The sequence below is a fragment of the Poecile atricapillus genome, chromosome 23 (assembly GCF_030490865.1).
Source record: "Poecile atricapillus isolate bPoeAtr1 chromosome 23, bPoeAtr1.hap1, whole genome shotgun sequence".
Classification (NCBI taxonomy): Eukaryota; Metazoa; Chordata; class Aves; order Passeriformes; family Paridae; genus Poecile; species Poecile atricapillus.
Window position 1 is genome coordinate 7169404 of NC_081271.1, and position 22076 is coordinate 7191479.

General features: G+C 55.4%; 1 protein-coding gene across 2 annotated transcripts in view; it reads left to right on the forward strand.

The window, feature by feature from the left end:
* The first annotated feature begins 225 nt into the window (after positions 1–225).
* The window catches only part of ADORA1 (adenosine A1 receptor), a 28037-nt gene continuing 6186 nt past the window's right edge, over positions 226–22076 (forward strand). Inside the window, exons 1-2 of one of the 2 annotated variants that reach the window (XM_058855554.1) lie at positions 226–572; positions 1771–2144. In XM_058855554.1, coding sequence (XP_058711537.1) covers positions 1804–2144 — 341 coding nt within the window. In that variant the 5' untranslated portion in view covers positions 226–572; positions 1771–1803. Of the gene's footprint in view, positions 573–1761; positions 2145–22076 lie in introns of both variants that reach the window. The other variant, XM_058855553.1, reaches the window with a different exon arrangement.

The window sequence follows — 22076 nt, forward strand, 5'->3', positions numbered from 1 at the left end:
GCAGTGCCAGCCAGAGACCGGGTGAGCATCAGAGCTCCTCGGGGCTCCGATTGTTGGGTTCTAACGAGGGGTCCCGGGGCCCAGCCCCGAGCAGCGCTGCCCGTGCCGGGTTCTCGCCCACAGCAGCTCAGGCTCTGCCTCCGCCCTCCCTCCCCGCCCCGATCCTCTGCTCACACCCGACCTCAAAAACCGGTTTTCGCGTTAAAACCGGAGCCCGACTGGTGCTGGCAGCGTCGGGGCTGGGACCGACTCCGCTCCCCTCGGTCCTGCCGCTTCCCCCCGGCCCCCGGCTCCCCCTCCCCCGGCTCTCCCGGTGCCGGCGAGCCCCGAATCGGGTCAGTCGCTCTTTAAAGGCTGGAAGGCGGCACCATGTGATGCTCCGGCTCCGGCGGGGAGCGGGGCAGCGCCTGCGGGAGCCGAGCGGTGCCGGGCACCGGGGACCGAGCGCAGCCCCGGCCAGCCCGGTCCCCCCGGCCGCCCCCAGCATGAGCCCCGCCTCGCCCTGCGGGGGGACAGCGCCGGCTCTCCGGGGGTGAGCGACCCCCAAAACGAGCCCTGGCTTTGCAGGCAAGGTGAGAGGGGTCGGGGCCGGGAGCGGGAGCAGCGCTGGGCAGGGAGGGCACCCAGCGAGGGGACAGCGGGGGACAGCGGGGGGACAGCGGGAGGACAGCGGGGGGACAGCGGGGAGACAGCGGGGGGACAGCGGGGGACAGCGGGGGGACAGCGGGGGGACAGCGGGGGGACAGCGGGGGGCAGCGGGGGTCCCGCCGCAGCTCCGTCCGCCCCGAAGGCTCCGACAGAGGCCCCGGGGCGGCCCCAGGGGCGGGGGGCGCTGCCGCTCTCCCAGGACTGGAGGCTCCGGTTCCGTCTTCAGCTCCGGGAGCGGTCGCGCTGCGGGATGGAGGGTGCGGGATGGAGGAGGGAGCGGGATGATGGGTGAGGGATGGAGGGAACGGGATTGAGGAGGGTGCGGGATGGAGGAGGGAGCGGGATGGAGGGTGCGGGATGGAGGAGGGTGCGGGATGATGGGTGCAGGATGGAGATGGGTGCGGGATGGAGGGTGCGGGATGGAGGAGGGTGCGGGATGAAGGGTGCGGGATGGAGGGTGCGGGATGATGGGTGCGGGATGGAGAGTGCGGGATGGAGGGTGCGGGATGGAGGGTGCGGGATGGAGGAGGGTGCGGGATGAAGGGTGCGGGATGGAGGGTGCGGGATGATGGGTGCGGGATGGAGAGTGCGGGATGGAGGGTGCGGGATGGAGGAGGGTGCGGGATGGAGAGTGCGGGATGGAGGGAACGGGATTGAGGGGGGTGCGGGATGGAGGGGGGTGCGGGATGGAGGAGGGAGCGGGATGATGGGTGAGGGATGGAGGGAACGGGATTGAGGGGGGTGCGGGATGGAGGGTGCGGGATGGAGATGGGTGCGGGATGGAGATGGGTGCGGGATGGAGGAGGGTGCGGGATGGAGGGTGCGGGATGGAGGGTGCGGGATGGAGATGGGTGCGGGATGGAGAGTGCGGGATGGAGGGAACGGGATTGAGGGGGGTGCGGGATGGAGGGAGCGGGATGGAGATGGGTGCGGGATGGAGGGTGCGGGATGGAGGAGGGTGCGGGATGAGCTCGGGAGGGGCAGGGGGGGCTGGAGCCCCGGGGGACGGCACAGACGGGAGAAGGGTTTTTCCCACCCCCTCGAGCAGGCTCCATCCCGCTCGCAGCTCGATCAGCGATGCCACTCTCTCACTGCCTCCCCGTGTGCTCGCAGGCGACCGAGGAACCCCACGGGAGCAGGGCGGACCGGAGCATCATGGCACACCCCATCTCAGCCTTCCAGGCTGCCTACATCTCCATCGAAGTGCTCATCGCTTTGGTGTCCGTGCCGGGCAATATCCTGGTCATCTGGGCTGTGAAGATGAACCAGGCACTGCGGGATGCCACCTTCTGCTTCATCGTTTCACTGGCGGTGGCCGACGTGGCCGTGGGGGCTCTGGTCATCCCCCTGGCCATCATCATCAACATCGGACCCCAGACGGAGTTTTACACCTGCCTCATGGTGGCCTGTCCCGTCCTCATCCTCACGGAGAGCTCCATCCTGGCGCTCCTGGCCATTGCCGTGGATCGGTACCTGCGGGTGAAGATCCCTGTCAGGTAGGAACCGGCTCTGTTGTGGAGGTTAAAAGGGAGTGAGGAAACCCCAAATTCTTGGAGAAGCCCAGGGAGAAAGGACTTCCCTCCCACTGCCATCCCAGACACATCTGGCTGCAGGGACAGGCTGGGAGAGGAGGGGAAGGGAGAGGGGGTGTCCTGGAGGCTCCAGCCGCTTCTTTTGGGGTGTCGGGGGGTGCTGGGTGTGCAGGCAGTGCTGGCCGGGAGGGACAGTCCCTCACGGGATCCCCACGGCCGGGACAAAGTGTCCCCAGGCACGGGACAGCCCCGGCCGGGTGCTCCTGGAGGAAAGGGGACACAGGTTCGGCTTTCAGCCCGGATTTTCCCCTGCCATGGGAATTGCTGCGGGACACAGCTTTGGGAGTTTGAGGAACCAGAGGTGGCAGCCTGGCACGTTTCACGGGGCAGCCTCCCCCAGGAGAGGGAGCCTCGCAAAAAACTCCTTTCTCCGGTTTCCCCCTTCTCTAACTGCTGCATTCCGAGCCCAGAGCAAGTACCGCGGGCCGAAAAGGAGGAGGATTCCTTATCTGAGCACTTTGTTGGAGCTCTGACGGCCCAGGAGGAGATGTTTAACCCTTTATGCCCCGCGGGGCTGGGGCAGCATTTCTGGGGTGCCGCGGTGGGAGCGGGGGCTGTGAGCGGGGCTGGGACATGAGAGCCGATCTGGGTGCCCTGGGCAGAGCCAGGCTCGCCCGGCTGTGAGTCCCCCTCGCTCTGTGAGGACGCCTTTGCCAGGCTCGGGATGCGGGAGCATCGCTGGAGAACAGCTCCTGTCAGACCCCTCTGCACTTCGGGCAGTTCCCTGGAGGGGTCCCCGAGCCTTCATCAGCACCAACAGCCCGGGAAGGCACCGAGCCCCTTGTGCTGGTGCTGCCCAGACCCTTCCCCAGGCAGGAATTGCCTTCCCATTCAGGGAGACAGGGACGGGAGGCGCCGGTGCTGGGATGGCCTGAGCGCTCTCGGTGTCCCCACATCCATGGGATCAGCCCAGGATTTGTGTTCCTCTGCTGTTTTCCCGCAGACACCAGCAGCAGAGCTTGCTTGGAGAAGATCTGTTAGACAGGAGGGGGTGCAGGATAAATCCACAATCGCTGCCCACCCCCTCGCTGCCGCACATGATTTCACAGACTGTTCCCGACTTCCTCCCTAGGTGTGATTTTCCCAATCTCTGTCTCCCAGCCCGCCGGTGTCACCGGAGTGATTCCCACCCTGTCACTGCTCTCCGAGCTTTTTTGGGCTTTGCGCATCTCCTGTGTGTGGGGAAGGCTCCGGTGTGGGAGTTCTGCGGCTCCACAGGAGCAGCACAGCCTGTCAGGCATTTTCCTAACAAACCAGTCCATTTTTAACTCCTTGTCTGCCTCTGAGCATCAGATGGGCCTTCCAAGGGAGACTCCTGCCCTGATTTCAGGAGATTTCCTGAGAGAAATATTAATATTAATATTATGCTGTACAGTTTGGGTGGGTTTTTCTCATGCAATTTCCACCCTGAATTTTGTGATCCCATTGTGTGCCAAGAACTCAGCAGCAGGAGTTTTTTCTGTCTTTTCAGAACATATTTTAGTATTGAAAAGCTTTGTGACTTCATCAGCCTAATGGTTGCACTCAAGTATCTCCAAGATACTTAGGATCTTAAAGACCCTACAGCTCCATGAATTCCTGGCAGTTGATAGATGTGGTGATTTTAGGGGATGCAGTGCCCTGTATACAGCACACAGGACAGGAAACACCACTAAGGAATATTCCCTGAATCTGAAAGGCCTCGAGTTTCTCCCAGCTTGTTGCAGGACACTGAGGATGACAGTGACAGCAATTTTGCAGTGTTCAGGGCTCTTGTGGTGTCATTGCTAACTGTGACACTGAAGCCAGCAGTGGCACAGAGGGTGTTGAGGGCCTGGAGCACCTGGCAGGACTCGGGGCCCGGGGGGAACACGTGGCCACTGTAGCTGGGAGAGCTCTGGGAGAGCTCCAGGCATCCCCAGAGAGCTGCAGGCAGTGATGGCAGCCAGATCTGAGCAGAGCTTTGCAGGCAGGTGGGGAGGGATGTGGGGAATATCTGCCTCAGGCTCATCCCTAGGGCAGCCAGAAGATGAGTGGGGACATCTCCCCTGGCACAGGCAGGGACAGGGTGAGCAGGGCCATCTCCCCTGGCACAGGCAGGGACAGGGTGAGCAGGGACATCTCCCCTGGCACAGGCAGGGACAGGGTGAGCAGGGACATCTCCCCTGGCACAGGCAGGGACAGGGTGAGCAGGGACATCTCCCCTGGCACAGGCAGGGACAGGGTGAGCAGGGACATCTCCCCTGGCACAGGCAGGGACAGGGTGAGCAGGGACATCTCCCCTGGCACAGGCAGGGACAGGGTGAGCAGGGACAGGGTGAGCAGGGACATCTCCCCTGGCACAGGCAAGGACAGGGTGAGCAGGGACATCTCCCCTGGCACAGGCAGGGACAGGGTGAGCAGGGACATCTCCCCTGGCACAGGCAGGGACAGGGTGCTCACTGCAGCCCATTCCTGTGCCAGTGGGACTCTTCAGACAAGCCTGGCACAGGGTGGATCCTCACCAGTGTGACCCACATGAAGCTGAGGGGTCTTGTGGGGACCCCCCACGCTCCAGCCCTGCTCCCCTCCCACAGGCAGCCCTGGTGCTGCTGAGGCTCAGGGAGAGGGAAATGCCAGGGACACCTTCCACCAGGCAGGGACACCTTCCACCACCCCAGGCTGCTCCAAGCCCCTTCCATCCTGACCCTGGACTCTTCCAGGAATGGGGAAGCCTCAGCTTCTCTTGGCAGCTTGTGCCTTCCCCCAGGAAGAACGGCAGGGAATGGGGAGCACGGTGCATGGCAGCCTGGTTCCAGCTCCATGGACAGCCTGGCCCTTGGGCTGGGAGCCTGGGGGACAAACTGCAGGTCTGATCCCTGTTCCAGGAAACACACAGACCCAGCTGCTGGGGACCTGAGCCCTGGAAACCTGGTGGCCCCAAGAGTGGGTTTCTCCTGGAAGAAATGGTACCCTGACAGATTTGGGGTGTCTCTACATGGCCGTGGGAGATGCCAAAGCAGCTCCATCACTCCAGGGGCACTTCCCATGGACACAGAAGCACAGAGGGACGTGGGCCACTCTTGCAAGGTGAAGGCAGATTTTATGTGATGGAGAGGGGTCTTGTTTGGATTTGAGTTGGCACCTCCTGTTCTTCCTTCTCTCCCCAGCACACACCCAGCATGGTCATGGCACTGGGATGTCCCACCAAATCCTCTCCCTTTTCTGCAGCCCCTGATCTCTCCTGGCTGCTGGGGCCTGAATGATGCTGCCTCCCACCTGAGGGGCCTTTCCTTGACTAAGAGGGATGCAGGGGCATCACTTGGGCTGAGCAGGCTGTAGCAGTGCTTCCCCCAGCCCCCACAGGAACAGCTGGAAACCACCTAAAATAGATCTGCTGGTGGAAAACTCTTCCTCCCCTCTTACATCCTTCCTCCCTGCCTGGCAGCCAGGCAGGACCCCCAGCCTGTGATCCCCCCCCATCCGGGCACAGCGGGACCTCCTGGCCCAGCCCAAACTTCCCCCTCCCAGCCGAGCCTGGGGAGATGAAACGAGTTCAAAGGGAGGGGAAGCAGCCAGCCGGGGGTGTCCGGCAGGAACCGGCCCCGCAGCATCCCGGCGGAGGCAGGATGGGAAGAGATGGTGCCGGAGCGGTGTTTGAGGGGATGCAGCTCCTTCAGCACCAGCTTCTGCTGCCCTGGGGGCCCTGTCTCTGCTCTGAGACGTGCCTTGGGCCTTTTGGAAAGGGTCATAGCAAAAGCAGCCGCTGTCCTTGGGATGTGCCAAACCCCCTTTGGCGAGGGGATGCTGACGCCTGGATGCAGCCCAAGCCTATCTTGGAATATCCCTGGGGGTCCTCACCTTGTGACCTCACCTCAAACACTTTGAAACGTGCCAGGAAGGGAAAAGCTGCAGGAATCTGATGTTTGCAGGAGTTTGTAACTCGTGTTGGAGTCTCTGTCCACAGCCAGAACCGCCACCCTCTGTGCCTGGGCCCCAGCGTTGGGGCGTCCTCCCAGCCCTGCCCTTCCCACCCTGCAGCATCCCAAGGAGCATCCCAGCAGGGAGAGCTGCCTTTGGTGCTGCTGAAGGTTTGGAATGCACATCTGTGAGGCTGCAGAGCCACAGAAGTCAGATCAGAATGGTTGGAGCTCTCCAGGAAATGGGGGTCAGGAGGCTGGAGCACAGCATGGGGAGAGCCAGGGTAAAAGCAGTGATAGGGGATGGCTCTGGGGACAGCGCTGGCATTGCCTGGGGGTTCAGGAATGCCCTCCTGGAATGAGATAAAACAGCTCAGGGATGGCAGAACACCCCTAAACCCTGCAGTGCCTTCAAGGGGGGCGTGCAGGGGACCTGTGAGCTCCTGGATGGACCCAGAGGGCGAAGGGGGAAACTCCCCCCTGGACTCCCTCTTTTCCAGGCTCCTGCCTGAGCTCAGGCTCTTCCTGGGATTGTTGTGCTCTTTCCCCTTCTCTCCAGCCCTGCCAAGGGCCACAGGCATGAGGCCAGCTAGGGCCAGGTCATGGAAAGCCTGGGAAGTCTTGCTGCCCTCGGCCAGCTGGGTGGTGGAGCAGGACACATCTGAGGTGGCTTTTCCCCGTTCCAGGTGTCCCAGGGAAGCTGTGGCTGCCCCTGGATCCCTGGAAGTGCCCAAGGCCAGGTTGGATGGGGCTTGGAGCAAACCTGGGATAGTGAAAGGTGTCCCTGCCCATGAGTGGAATGAGATGAGCTTTAAGGTCCCTTCCAACCAAACCATTCCATGATTCCTTCACTAAGAGTTCAGGGAGGGTCTTGGAAGGAGAGTGACGGTCACCTGCTGCCATGGGATGGGCAAGGAGGAGAACATTGGGATGGTTAAGCCAAAATTCCCAGTTCCCAAAGCATCTAAGGGCCCATGGGACACCTTTCCAGCACTCCCAACACTTAGTGCCAGGAAACCTTCCCGTCCATCCAGGCCAGTGAACAAGCCAAACCACAACTCTTCCAAGGCCTGTTTTACATTCAGAAGAATTTCAAAAGCATCCAGGTGACTCAGAGCTCTCATCCAGGAGCTCATCTATTTTCTTTCAACCTCCATTAGTCAGTGAAAAGATGCCATCCATCTGTACAGGCCCCATCCCTGAGAAAGCAGATTTCATTTCCAAGGAGAACACTCCCATTTTCCCTAACTTGGAGGAATTTTGGGGACTGGTAGGTCTTTGCAGCCACCTCTTTTGTTTCTTCCCTTGCTGCCCTTCTCCAGGTATATTTTTAGCACATGAGAGTGATCTGTGGAGAACTTCATTCTGTGGAACAGGCAGCTCTGAGCCAAGGATGGAGATTAAAATGCAGGAATTACAGTCCAGGGAGGTTTCTGAGACTTGAGGCTGTTTCCAAGCCACAGTTCTCAGCACACTGCACCACCTCAGCATGTGGGTGCTACATCAGAGCCAGCTTTTCTCAGCAAGCTCTGCTCCAAGCAGAGCCGGCTGCACGGACAAGCTGTGCCAGTGCAGCGCCAGGAGCTCGATTCCAGTATCACCAAAACCCCAGAGACCTCGAGAGGGGCAGGAATCCCTTGAGATGGGATTTACCAGCAGGTTATGTTGGTCTGAGATCCTGGTAAAGACCTGTAAACATCCAGGTGAACTGGTTTTCAGCCCTGCTCTCTGATCTTCAGAATAATTTCCAGCCATGAATGGGCCAAGGCAGGGATCAAAGGCACGAGGGCTCTTCCCTCGGCGGGGGAAGCCTGGATTAGACTCGCTGGGAGCTCACAGCTGCTGCAGTGGCGCCGTGAGACCTTGGCTGGCAGACACAAAATCAGGTCACTCCTGCTGCCGTGCAGCTGCAGGGAGGCAAGCAGGGCTGTCAGCAGCACTCCCAGCTCCTGCAGTGGCAGGAAAATGCTGCCTTGGGGGTGCCCCCTTGGGATGCAGTGAGGGGCTGAGTGTGGGGGGATCAGTCCCCAGCAGAGCAGAGGGAAGGGGAGGAGAGCCCCGAATCCTGTGTGGGAATGCTCCAGACTCGCTGATATTCAGAGCTATTCCCAAATTCTCTGAGTTAAAAGGATGAGAGGAGATGAATGGCCTCAAGAGACCCTTCCTGAGCAGCAGGAGCCTGTCCCCTCCCAGCCCTTGAGCACCCCAGCAGGGTGAGGTGCCGGGTAATCGCTCTGACCCCAATAGCGGTGTCACATCTGTCCCTCAGCAGAACTCACATCTGCCAGGGCTCTGTTGCAGGGCCATCAGTGAAAAACTACTCCTTCTGCTGCTTCACCCCAAAACCCTGCTCTGGGAATGTTTTCATTGGGCTCTTTACTTATTCCTATGATTTTCAGGGTAAGGCATCAACCCTTGGCAATGTCTCACCAGTAAATCTGAGGACGTTCCCAGCAAGGGCACATCTGCAGATGGGGAAACTGAGGCACTGAGCTGCACCATGGCTGGCTCAGGCTGATCCCACAGGTCAGGGCTGGAGGCTGGGAACAGGGAAGGTGCAGAAGCTGAGATTTTCTGGGACAGCACGGCCTGTCTGCTGCTGCACTGGAGTCCTGTCGTGACTGTGCCCAGAACAAGACAAGGAGCAGTGGCTTCAGACTGAAAAAATGGAAATTTCGGTTCAATACTGGGAAAGAATTCTTCCCTGTCAGGGTCATGAGGCCCTGGCACAGGTTGCCCAGAGCAGCTGTGGCTGCCCCATCCCTGGAAGTGTCCCAGACCAGGTTGGACAGGGCTTGGAGCAGCCTGGGATAGGGAAAGGTGTCCCTGCCCTTGGCAGAGGATGGAATGGGATGAGCTCTAAGGTCTCTTCCCACCCAAAGCAGACCCTCATCAAGCAGGGAGCAGACACCAAACCAGGTGGGGATGTGTGGATGGAACCCAGCAAGGCTCTGCCATCTCCATGGCCATGGTTCAGGTGTGGTACCATCAATCCAAGATCTGCTTTGCCAGGCAGGTGGGGTACAGCCAGCCTGTGTTCCCTCATCCCATGGCAGCACAGAGGGTCCATGAGGTCTCCATGGAGCAGAAACTGAGGAGCACCCACAGCCAGGAGCAGCCAGGCATGGTGGGACAGACAGCAGGTCCCTCACTGGAGCTGAGGAATGCTCCTGTGTCCAGGATATGACCTAAGGATGAGCTGCAGAGCCCCAGACCTGCCTGGGAACACCCAGACACACTGTCACACTTCCAGGACGTGGCTTTCCCTTTCCTGGAGTGACCAGCCTGTGTCCCAGGGCTCTGGGCTGGTGGAGGTGACGGTGATGCCCTTCTGGGCTGGGTGTCCAAAGGGCCTGTGCAGATGCTGGCACAGAGACAGGGAAACACCCCAGGAAAGAGGCTCTGCCAAAGCAAGAGCTGCTGATTCAGCTGCCCCAGCCCCTGCCAGCCCAGCCTGGCCCTCCAGGCTGGGTGTTGGGGTGAGTCAGGCCCAGCTCACACAGTCTGTGCTGAGCTGGCTCAGGGCATGCAGGAGTCCTTTGATGGGGTCCCAGCTCTTCCCTTACCCCCAAGATGTAGGAATGTGACTCCATCCAGGGGAGGTGTCATCATCTCCTGATCTTTACCAATCCAATCCCATCTCTGGTCTCAGCTCCTCTCCACATCACCCAGAGCAGGTGATGGAGTGAGAATAAGTGACTCACAGGGGTGCAGAGGGGCTCAGACTCCAATCTGGGGTGCAGAGGGACTCAGACTCCAATCTGGGGTGCAGGCTGGGGGTGCAGAGGGGCTCAGACTCCAATCTGGGGTGCAGGCTGGGGGTGCAGAGGGGCTCAGACTCCAATCTGGGGTGCAGAGGGGCTCAGACTCCAATCTGGGGTGCAGGCTGGGGGTGCAGAGGGGCTCAGTTGCTCCTCTTGACACGGAGCCTTTCCCAGTGACTGGCTCTGGGCTCTGGGCTGCTCTCCCTGTCCCTGCCCAGCCCTTGGCACAGGCACATGGCCTCTCTCTTGCTCTTTTTGGGTATGTGCCATGTGGCCATCAACAGCCAAACCACCCTCAGCTCCTCCTACACCCTCAGGTCAATCACACCAGGGTTTTTTAGTCCATTAGTGGTGTCAGAATAAACTTAACTGTGCCATAAAAAGGCAAGATTGGTTCTGCTGACCAGGAGGGGAATTTTGGCTGTGAGCTCAGGTGGGAGACAGCTGGGACAAAGCCTCCACCTCCAAACTTGGATCTGGAGGGACCCCTGTGAGGCCAGACCCCATGAAATCTCCTGTCTGGGACACCTCAGAGCAGCTTGTGCTAGACACCAGGGACTGCTGGCCATGGGGATCTGTCTGGGTGGCCTGGGACATGCAGGTCCATGGGGCTCCAAGGCAGAACAGGCAGGGCTGGAGGAAGGATAAGGGATGGGGGCAGTGGAGCTCATGCATCCAAATGACTGTGTTTGAAATCAGCCTGGCAGCGGGGAATGGCTCATCCAAGGGGTCAGAGTGGTGCATGGGCAGGTCTGTGTCCTGGGGTGAGGGCAGGGGGGAGAGAAACATCACAGCAACACAAGGAGGGATGAAAAAAAAAAAAGAGGAAAATGTGTGGGAGGCAGCACAGGGAAAGAACCTGAGAGATGAGTTTCATTGTGACACACACCAGAGTCATTTCAGACTGAGAGGAACTGATGGGCTGGGAGAAAACCTCTGTCTGGAAGGACAGGAAAAAGCCCTGTCCTTCCTGATCTTGCCCACAGGAATGTGAGGGAAGCCCAGCCACAGCCTGGGGAGCGCTGTGGTCTCTGCAGGCAGCAGCACACGGAGCATGGAGGGGACCACAGGAGGACTCCTGGGAGGGATGGGGACAGCTCGAGAGGCTCACCCCCCTGGGGACAACAGCACTGTCTCAGCCTGGGGAAACGACAGCCAGCACATCTGAGCTGACAGAAGCAGCATTAGATTATCCTGGAGAGAAATGAATGATTTTCCAGTGATCCTGCCAAAGCAGCAGGGATGGACACAGCAGCTGAGCTGGCAGAGCCCAGTGCTGGGGCTGGCACGGGGTGGGAGGGGTGTCCCAAGGGGCTGCTCCTTCTGGGACACCTTTCACCCAAGCTGACCTGAACTTTCAAGGCCATGGAATGGGAAAGGTGATGTCCCAGAGGCTGCCTGGGCTCCTGGCAGGGAGTTCCTGCCCTGGAAGTGATCACCCAGCTGCTGGGGCTGGCTGGTGCACGGGGTGCCCAGTGGCAAGAAAGAACAATTGATGCTCTCTAGGGCAGCCACAAAAAGCCCCCAAAGCCAGCAGGTTGTCTTGCAGAACAGCAATGAGCTGGGCAGGGGGAAGGGGAGACATCACTGGTGATTCCACCAGTGAGAGAGGATGAAATAACCCTGGAAGACTGAGATCATCTCCTTACAGAGCCCTGTGGGCTGAGGACTGGTGGATGATGGGGGCAAATAGGGGAGGAAGGGCAGTGACTGGTGATGTAGGGAAGAGCAGAGCAGGGTCAGCCACTGGAAAGATTTGGGGCATCTGGCTCTGCCCTTCTGTAGAACCCAACACTCCCCCTTGCACCCTCACTCTCCCTCTTGTTCCCATTGTTCCCCATCCCTTCCTGGCCTGGGCTTTGCCCCCTGGCACTGAGCAGGCAGCTCTGACCAGCAGCTGTCACAGTCCTGGGTGCTGTGCTTGGGTTTTTATCAGGTACCAAAGTCTCTGAACACAAAAAGGAGCTGGAGGAGTCCAAGGGATTTCTTCCCCAGCCTCTTTCCTGTGTGTCCCTCGCCAGCCTTCCTCTGCTGTCCCTGGCACCAGAGCTGGTGCTCTTGCACACAGATCCCAGGTACCAGCCACGCCCAGCAGGACTGTGGGGACACAGAGGTGACATCTCCCTGTCCCACCCTCTGCCTGGGCTGGCAGTGTCAGCTCTCCATCATTCCTTTAAGGAAGGCACAGAAAGCCAGGACATTGCTGCCATGGCTGTTTATCCACCTTCTCCAGGCTATTTCTCTCCCTGCAAGGAGAGATGGGGATGATTTTCTTTGGCCTCCTTCAAAGGAGGGAAGTGCCAGCTCCCAGCACCAGGGATGTTTTCTCATCCAGCTTGGTCCATCTTGGCAGATCACAGCTCCCCTCTGCGGCTCAGTCTCCCCATCTGTTCACAGGGGGAGTGATGCTCTCTCTGCCAACAGCGAGGGGCTGATGCTGAGAAATGCTGCCTCAGACATCGCCAGAATTAGCACAGTCCTACGGATTAAATTATTCCTCTTTCTCCTCTGCTCTGCTAACAACACTCGCTGCCTTTACCCGTGGAAAGCACAAATGAAACTCTCATTTCTCTCGGTGTGAAGGCTCCAGGCTCTGCTCAGTGGTCCTGACTGCGAGAGCCAAGAGCTCAGCCTGGGCCCAGATGGGCCTGGCAAAGCCTGAGCAGGGCCAGCAGAGCCCCACGTGGGTCTCATTTCAGGGATCTTCCCACGTTCTGCACTGCTGGGACACAGCTTCTTTATAGGCTCAAGGAGGTTTGTCTGCTCTGAGGGAGCTCAAAGTGCTCCAGTAGCAAAAGAGCTGGAATCCCAGAATTCAGGAGATGCTGCAAAGTTTCTTGGGTTGAGGATGGAGGGAACATTTAATTGTGGTGTTAACTGGAGCCTTCACTTTCAATTTGGCATTTCATTTGACTGACTGAGATATGGAATAACTGTTCAGACTCATTCCAAGATAAACAACTCAGTGGCTTTACACACGTTCTCTGATCATTACTTCTTCCATCTTTATGGTGTGTGGAGGGGTAATTACACAGGTTTTACTTAAGCTTTGTGGGGAGTTGTGTTTGGACAGAAGTTGGAAGCCAGCTGTAGCCGAAATTGGTACCTCCAAAATTATTTCCACCAGTTGAAACTACATATAACCAACTCATTAGCAAAAAACTAAAGTGAATCCAGCTGCTTTTGCATTTGAAATTGATCTTTTAATCAGGGGAAATATGCATTGGACAGAAGGTGCTGGACTGGTTGTTTTGGGTTACTGTGTCCTTTGAGGTTTAGAAACAGTAGATCTCATCAGCACTGCTAATTCTCCTCTAGGCACTGGGTGGAGAAAACAACGTCTCTGGTTTTGGGAACCTCCAGCCAATTTTTCAGTCTTGGATGTCCTAATCTTTAAACTGGGTTGAGTGCAAGAAAGAAAATGTTCCCTTTGCAGTGACAAATTGTGCTATGAGGATCCTGATCCAATAACAAGTTGCAGCCTAAGAAACTGAGGAGTTTGGTTGTTGGCTGCAAAATCAGGAGTCAGGTTAGCAAGAGAAGTGTAAAACCCAAGAAATTAAAAGGCAGCCAATATCAGTCTCTTGTTCCAAGTGTTCCAGTTTAGGATATGTCTTTTTTTCTGATGAGAAATGCTTTCTGCATTGGAAAGATAAAGACCCACCTCAGCCCTGTTCTGAGGCTTGCTTGGTGCCTCTTGAGATTCTCTCTCCAGTTTCCTGCCTCCCATTTATCTGAGGAGCAGATCTCAATGTCCTGTTGAATGAATATACAACAACAGCAGCTCTCAAGACCCCCCTCGTTTCCCTTCTCCCTGGGGTCCCTGATCTGCTCCTACCTTTTAATGGCTCTTGAAGTTTTCCAGCCTCCCCTGGGGACCCAGCTGGCCTTTGCTCAGCAGCGTGGTGGTGACAGGCAGGGGAGGCTGGTGGCACTGGGCACCTCCTCAGCTGCCACCTCCCTCCCAGCACAGCTGCTCTCCTCCTGCACCTCAACGTTTTGTGGGATGGACTCTGAGCCACAGAGGCTCTGGGAGCCCAGTCCTATCACACACTTCATATCTGCTGTCCCATTTCCATTTCTCAGAGCCACATCTGGCATTTTTAGTGGCTTTTAGAGCTACTTTCTTTCTTCGTCCTCCCTTCTTCTCCTTCCCTTCTAAATTTTGAGGGCTGACTTCAGAGTCCTGGTTTCAAAGAGGTTCTTTTGCATAAAGAACCAAAATATGCAATGCATAGAAAATCAAGTGTAATACAAGCAATAATTAAAAATCCATCACTTTTATCCAGCCAAGCCCTGGATTTGCACTGAAGATTGGCAAAAGCTGCCTTTTATCCCTTCTCCTTTGTACTTTGGGAATTCCTCACCCTCACTTATCCAATCACAGAGATACTCTGCTGAATTGGGTCTGGACAATCAGCTCCTGGCTAATTGCTATGGCAGGGGCAGGGCTGTTGTGTGACACCTCTGGAGGTGGCCAGGGTGATGGCCCAGCATGGCAAGGGACTCCTGGCCAAGCACATTGATATCCTGCCACAGCACTGGGTGAGAAACACCTCCAGCACTGCCACAGAATCATGGAATTGTTTGGGTGGAATCATGGAATTGTTTGGGTGGAATCATGGAATTGTTTGGGTGGAATCATGGAATTGTTTGGGTGGAATCACGGAATTGTTTGGGTGGGAAGGGGCCTGAAAGCTCATCCTGTTCCATCCCTGCCAGGGGCACCTTCCCTAGACCAAAGCTCCAAGCCCCATCCAGCCTGGCCAGGGAGATGCACAAGGGGTTGAGAGCTCCACCTGAAATTGTCTTTTGCTGGAGGTGGGCTCATCCCTGTGATGTGCTTGTGTGGGAGCCACCCTCAGACTCAGACCCCTCTCCAAGGAGATGCTCACACAGCAAATTCCTATTTTTGACAACAAAGCTGTTTAGACACTAAAAATGTCCAGGAAATTTATTGCATATAAAAGGGGGCAGCAGTGAAGAAAAGTCCGTGGTGCTCATCACACCATCCTGCAGCTTTCACAACCTCACCCTTGGGGTGAGCTCTTGGGGACCAAACTGTGCTTTTCTGTGTCCCAATTCCCAAAGTCCTGGGCTATAAAAGAATCTCAGCTTCTGCTTGGTTTTGTTTTTTTTTTTTTAAAGCAGCATTTCTTGCACTTTGCTCAAAACGTTGTTGCCTGAAAGCAGCAGCCAAAAGACGAGAGCATCACATTTTTTTCAGAGAACATCACCAGTTCTGAGATTCTGCATCTTGTTTCATGATTTTGCAGCCACTGCCAATAGTGTTAAATCACTTCCCTCCTACCTGCCTCGGGGTCCTGGAGGAAGAATCCAGAGGTCCAGGAAAACTCAGGGGTCCTGGAGGGCCCTGACCACACGTGGTAGAGCTGGGAGGGAGCCCTGGAGCTGCCAGTGGGACTTGTTCCCCACTGCCCAGGGCTATTGGGTGCATCCTCACACTGCCACGTGCCAGCAGGAGAGTGAAATGTCCAGAGCAGTCACCCACTAAGCACCCTTGGACAGACCTGGTAGTGCCCACGACATCAGGGATCTCACAGCTCCCCTTGGGGCATGAAGGCTCTGTCTGGGCTTGGAGGGCAGTGCTCATTGATAGACACAAACTAAATTATCATTTCCCTCAGGTATTGGATGGCCTGGGCATCCCAGCTCCCTGCTTGACCTCCACACACAAATCTGGGGTGAGGGGCTGAGCTCGGGGTGAGTGGTCCTTGCTGAAATCTGCCTGTGCAGTGACAGAGTCCACAGCAGGGTGCAGCCCAGGCTGAAAGCCAAGCTCAGTTTGGATTTTTTCTGAGCAGAAAGGTTTGATATTGGCTGTTGGGGACGCTGCTGGAGGATGTGAGGAAAATCCTCTCTGAGCGGAGCGGGTGACTCGCACTCCTTCACCTTCCTTGGGCAGCAGCTGCAGCTCCTCCACACCAGGACAGAACCTGAAGAAGGAAGTATCCTTCAGTGAGAAACCTGTGTGCTTTCCAGCCTCCCTTCCTGAGATTTCCAGCCCTCCCATGCTCCCCCTTCCCCTGCAGCTCCTGCTCACGGTGGATACCCAGGGGAGCTGTCAGTAGTGGTCCCTGGTGGAGCTGCTGTGGTTGCTCACACCCCACTCTGAGCTGAGGACAGCTGGGCCAGAGAGCTGAAAGGAGCTCTGCACTTACTGGAAGCTGTGGTTTGTTCCCAAGGGCCGTGATTCACTGCCAGAGCTGGGGCAGTCCAGCAGCACAGACACCCAGAGGGAGGCACAGCTCCAGCTCCAGGATCTGTCCCAGGAGGGTGTGGGGAGCTCTGCTGGCAGGCTGTGGCTGCTCCCAGCTCCCAGGGACAGAGGCGTGACAGGACAAATCTCCCTGGCTCTGCTGGAAAAGGTGTAATCCTGTCACTGGAACCTGAAATGTGGCAGGTGTAGCTCAGAACCAGCTGGGCATTGGGGGGTGTAGGTACATGAGAGAGCAGGGAAACCTCCCGAGGCTCTGGGTGATGCCCACACGGGAGTGCCGAGGTCAGGGTGGGCTGATCTGTGGGGTGTGCTGTGCTTTGAGATTTGATCCCACTGGGACTGGTCACATCAGGAGAGTGGCAGAGCTGGGGGGACGTGGCTGGGCTCTGAGTTGATCCAGGCACTACTGGAGCTGTGGGATCACCTTCTCCCACCCCTGTAACCTCCATCTGGATGGACATCCCCGATGACCCTCACTTTGGCACTGTCAGTCTGGGCTGAGGATAACCTGGCGTGGCCAGGCTGCCCCATGGAGGCATCATTCCCACTTCTAACAATTTTAGCACGTAAAGCTCTTTTCTACCTTATTTCCTCAGCTTCTTGTGGGGATGCTTGTGTCCCTGGGGCTGCTCTTAGATGTGCCCACATCCCTCTGCAGTCCTCAAGGACTTCAGGATGCCTCCAAGGTCCTGAGAGATGTGTCAAGGCAGGCTGAACCCACATCAAGGCTGAGCCCACACCAAGGCAGCAGAATTTCCCCAGGCCTTGTTTGGAGCCCAGAACATCTGCAAATTCCCCAGGTCCCTCCAGAACCTTCTCTGGCAAAGCCCAAAGCACGAACCCCGTTTTTGTGTTACTCTCTTGCCATTTTCTGGACCAGCTGCAGCTTCTCCCACCACTGAGTGAAGCCCTCCCCAAAGCCCTGGAGACTCCATGTTTTGGTGTGTGGGGACCAGTCAATTTTGGCAGCATCAATTTGTTCTCCTCAGCCTCATAATCACCCTCACCCACATCCATTAAAGAATTACTGGCTATTAGAGGTGATTACAAACATCCAGAGGTTTTGCCAGATGCTTTGCCTGGCCAGAGTTGTTTGTGTTTTGCAGGCAGTGGTGAATGATCACTACACAGAATCACCATCTTGGGGTAGAAAAACCAAACCCTGAACACAGATGGAGCAGGATGGTTAGCAGTGGGATGCACACATCCACCCTCCTCCTGCTTTTGGGCTCTCTCCTGGTGGCTTTGGGAGAGGTTTGCATCACCAGGTGTGGAACCATGTCCTCATGCCGCAGTGGAGGAGAGCCAAAGTGTTTTGGGAGCAGAGATGCTCAAGGAAGAGGCTTCTCATGCCCAGGTCCTCTCTGGGGAGGCAGGAGTGGCTGCAGCTCCAGGTCACCACGTGTGTGCCAGGCTTCCAGGTTAGGAACGTGCCAGCTGCTCTCAGAGCTGGGCCAAGCAGGAAAGACACCATATGGTGAGAAAATCCTCGCCTGTCTCCCAGTGGGGTGGTCCTGGTTGTGCTTGAGTGCCCTGCAGGGCAGAGTTAACAGCCAGGAGTGCTCCAGTGACAGCCACGACCTCTGGAATCCAGTTCAGAGCACACAGGACACTCACAGAGGTGTGGGTGGGAGGACCCAGCAAGCATCAGGAACATCCATCCTGGACTCCTTCTCATCTTTGGAGCTCCTGTGCCCTCCTCTCCTTGCAGCACACGGCCCAGGGAACCCCAGCCACTCGCGCCCCCCTGGGCTGTCCCAGTGCTCCAGACTGGGGCAGCTGGTGGTGATGGAAGCAGGGCAGCCCTGAGCTGTGCTCAGTGGTTGCCAGAGAGGTTCCAGGTGGAGGTTTGGGATGCAGCCACCCATGTGAGTGGTGGCTAAAAGGTGTCTGCTGCCATTGGTGCCTCTCCTGCCCTGGGAACCCTTCAAAAGTGACTCCTGTAGAAAAGCCACCATTGTCCTCATCGAGCTGTCCCTCACCCTGAGCAGACAGACATGGGTGAGATACCAGGAGATTTTCCTCCTCAGCTTCCTTTAAATCAGGTCCCCAAGGCAGAGCCTGAGGCCAAGATTCCATGTCACAACCACCTGGCCCATCCCCTCCAACCACGTTTCCCACTCCCTCTTGTCCCAGGTATTGCTGGCACTTCTCAGGTTTCTTCCACAGCTCAAATCTCTTGCAGAGGAACCAGCCAGAGGTGCTGGGAGGAGACACACACAGAGTCCTCCAGATCCCTCTGGAGTGCTGGGAAGAGGCTTTACAGTGGGATGCAGGTGTCAGGCTGGAAAAACTGTTCTGATGGAGTTTGCTGGGCTACTTTGGTGCAGGACAGGGCCTCCAGCACCAACAGACACCAATGTCCTGGCTAGATGTGCTCTTCTGGCTCACTGTTGTGGTTTTAAGGCAGTAACTAAAAAATTACCAGAAATTACTTATTTCTTGCTGTGAGATATGGATTAGAGCAAGAGCAAAACAGGCTTAAAACTTAAAAGCAATAAAGGAAGTTTATTAACAAAACTACAAGAATAAGAACACCAGAATAAACCTCCAGAAAACCCTTTTATCCCCCACTACCCACTATTTCCTTGTTCACATGACAACATAGAGACAAAAACTTTGGAACTTTGGTGCTTGAAACAGTCCCAATTCTTGCTAGAGTCTTTTCATCAGCTTTTGTAGAGAAACAGAAGTCTTCTTCTGCTAATCTATGGAGTTTCTCACGAGAAAACTATTTCTGTTATAGTTTTCCATTTCTCTGATGCCAGCTGCCCGGAAATCTGTCATCAGTTCACTCCTCCCATTTCACATCACTCTGAGGTGTGTTATGGGTCAATGAGTCTAGAGATGCCATTTTTTAAGGATGAGTTATTCAAAGGCAAAAGTTCTCTTTATCTGTTTTTGTGAGCTTTCCTGGAAAACAGTTTTCTCATTGCCCTCAAGGCCTCAAATCTTCGCTTTACTCTGTTCCAGCACCTCACTGTATCACAATTACTCTACTTTTTGCTCAAAATCCACACTTTGAACACTCCATTCCTCCCAATAGACTGTCATGAATTAAAGGAGTTTTTTCAGAACATTATTGTCCATCTCTATAGCTTTAACAGAAAAATATTTCAGCTTATAAAGCATCTCCTTATTCTCTCTTCTCTATCTAAAACTTTTAACTCTTTTCTTCACTGTCTTCTTCATGTTGATTGTCTCTCTCTCTCTCTGTCTCTCTGGGAAAAAGGAGTAATCTGTATGTTTTATCCAGGTAGTAAAAGAATTAAAGTCTTGAAAAAGCTGCAAGAGTTCATGGTGTCAGGTTTCAGTCCAGCAGCAGAAACTACAAATTAAACCAGGTTGGCCAGCTCCGTTTCTCCCCCCTCACCCTCTGCGGCCTTGTCCGGCCTGGAGGGGGGGAGGAGGCCGAGACAGAGCCTGTTACCTCGTCAGAAGCCAGAAACCAAAGAGAACAAGAGAGCCCTGGCTTTACATCTTAAGGTGGTGTTCACAAGCTGATCTCACTTTTCAGTAGTCAAAACTGCTGTCAATTCTTAGAAATGACCGATAATTAGTCAAGGAAAAAACCTCCCATCAGTCACCAGCAGCTTCAACTTCCTTAGCTCTCAAAACTATCTTAAAAGTAGAATCACCCCATGACACTCACCTGAAAGACCAAACCAGTTTTTTATGCCTTTACTTGCCAGCTGGGTTTTGACAAGCAATCAGTCTGGGATTTGGGGATCAGGACAATTTCCCTGGGGATGTTGATAGGACCAGTCTCTCCATTCCAACCATTTGTAGGAACAAGATGTAATGTCCAGCCAAATCCCAGCTTTGACTGATGGTGCTTGACCTTTGTCCCTCCTAAGGCCACCACTCATATGGTGACAGATGTAGCAGTGGCCACAAACCCACACTTGTTACCATTCTGTGATTCTATGAAGAAGGAACTAACCTTTCACCTCCAGGATCAGAGGTGACAAAGGCTCTACGAGCAGAGTTCCTTCTGCAGCACTTCCCACCTTGTGTGAGTACCCAGGGATCTCCTTGTCCCAGCCCTGAGCTGTGGCTCACCTCGCCCTTGCAGAACCCTGATACCACTTTGCATTTCTTAGGTTCTCATTTCTGAGCAGCTTTGAACACCAACATCTGACTTTTCCCACACAGCAGCCTCCAAGACACTGAAAGATCTGAAGGGAAGATACAGCCAGGAGAAAGGAGCAGGAATCTAAATCCCCTGAGATCAAAGCACTTTTGTCTAGAGACTTTCAATTAGATCAGGACATGATCTGGCTGCTTTTTCTTGCTGTGTTCATCGTGCAGATGAACTTCATGTCAGCTTGGCCTCCTTTCCCCCTGCCACATTGGCTCCAGCTTCTTTTCATTAGTAATGGTCTGTCTTCATTAGTGAATTAATTTCCAAGGAATTGCACTGAAATAAACTCTCCAGAGCAAAGACCAGCAAAGCCACATCTTGGCACTGGCTGGACAACAGCGAGGGTTTTGTGGACAGAAAAACTAATCACAGAACTGCTAAAACCCTCCACGTTTTATTCAAACCAGGCCTAGAGTCTTTGAAGCTTTTTCAAACAAAACAAGAGATGTTTGGTGAGTGTTTGGTTTGGGTTGACCTCTGGATCTTGGAAAGGAGCCCTCATCCCTCTCAGGGACAGACCTCAAGGCAAAGGTAAAAATCCATGAAAGCAATGAATGCTCTGTTCTCCAGGTGCTTTTAGACATGTCCAAATGTCTGAAATGGTCACAGGGCCTTTGTCCACCCAGGGCTGGACACCTCCAGAGCAGGGCCTGGGCTGAGCTGGGCTCCTTGGGCCACAACAGAGAGGGTTGTGGAGGTCTGGACACATCAACATGTGGCAGAAGAGGTTTAATGAGGAATGAGGACCAAAGGGAAAGTTGGATGGATGGTGTCTTCAGAGTGATGGCCAGGGGCCATTACAAAGGTCTGGAGGGACAGAACAAGGGGGAATGACTTCCCACTGCCACAGGGCAGGGTTAGACTGGATATTGGGAAGAAATTCCTCCATGTCAGGGTGGTGGCATGGTGGCCCAGAGCAGCTGTGGCTGCTCCACACTTGGAAGTATCCAAGACCGGGTTGGATGGGGCTTGGAGCAACCTGGGATTCTGGAAGGTGTCCCTGGCCATGGCAGTGGTGGGAGGAGATCCCTTCCATACCAAACCATTCTAGGATCCTATGATCTCCATGAGAAAAAGGGCCTCAGTGTTTGCCCCATCCTCAGACTCTCCTGGAGACAGCATCTTGCCCTAGGGAGCTGCTCCCTGTCTCCCTGTGCAGCCCCTGGGGACAATCTGTTGGCCTCTGCCTCCACCCATCACTTCTCCCCTTCCCCTGGGGAGCAAACAGCTCTATCAATAATTGCTATTTTGCCTCTTGGCATTATCTTCCAAAGCCTCAAAGGCAATTTTGTTCTACACTGCAGTTCCTGCCCATCCCATCTCATGATGAGGCTGGATGGTCTTTGGTCCTTTCTCACAGACTTGGCAGCCAGGAGGGCTTGGGTCAGTGCCCATCTCTGTGGGGAAGGTGCAAAAACCACCATCCAGGGAGGGCAAGGGGAACATCTACCAATTATAGCCAGGCTCAAACTCCCACAGGCAGAGGAAACAAACCCAAAGGGGATGAGGATGGGGGTGATGAGTGCCATGAATGTTTTAGTCCCAGCTGTTAATAAAAATAACAGCAGTAATAAAATTGCAATGATGCTGGTAATTGCTCTGGTGCTGATGAGAATAATAAGATTATTTATTAACTATGAGCCATTATCAGCATTTTCGAGTGCTTCTGCCTCCCAGACCATCCCAAACTCCAGCCCTATCATATCTATGCAAAATGAGACAATGATAAAAGATTTTTTTTTATGACATAACCAAGAATAATACTGGGAACAACAATGTCTGTCCCTGTCCCTCTGCTAACTGTCCTCC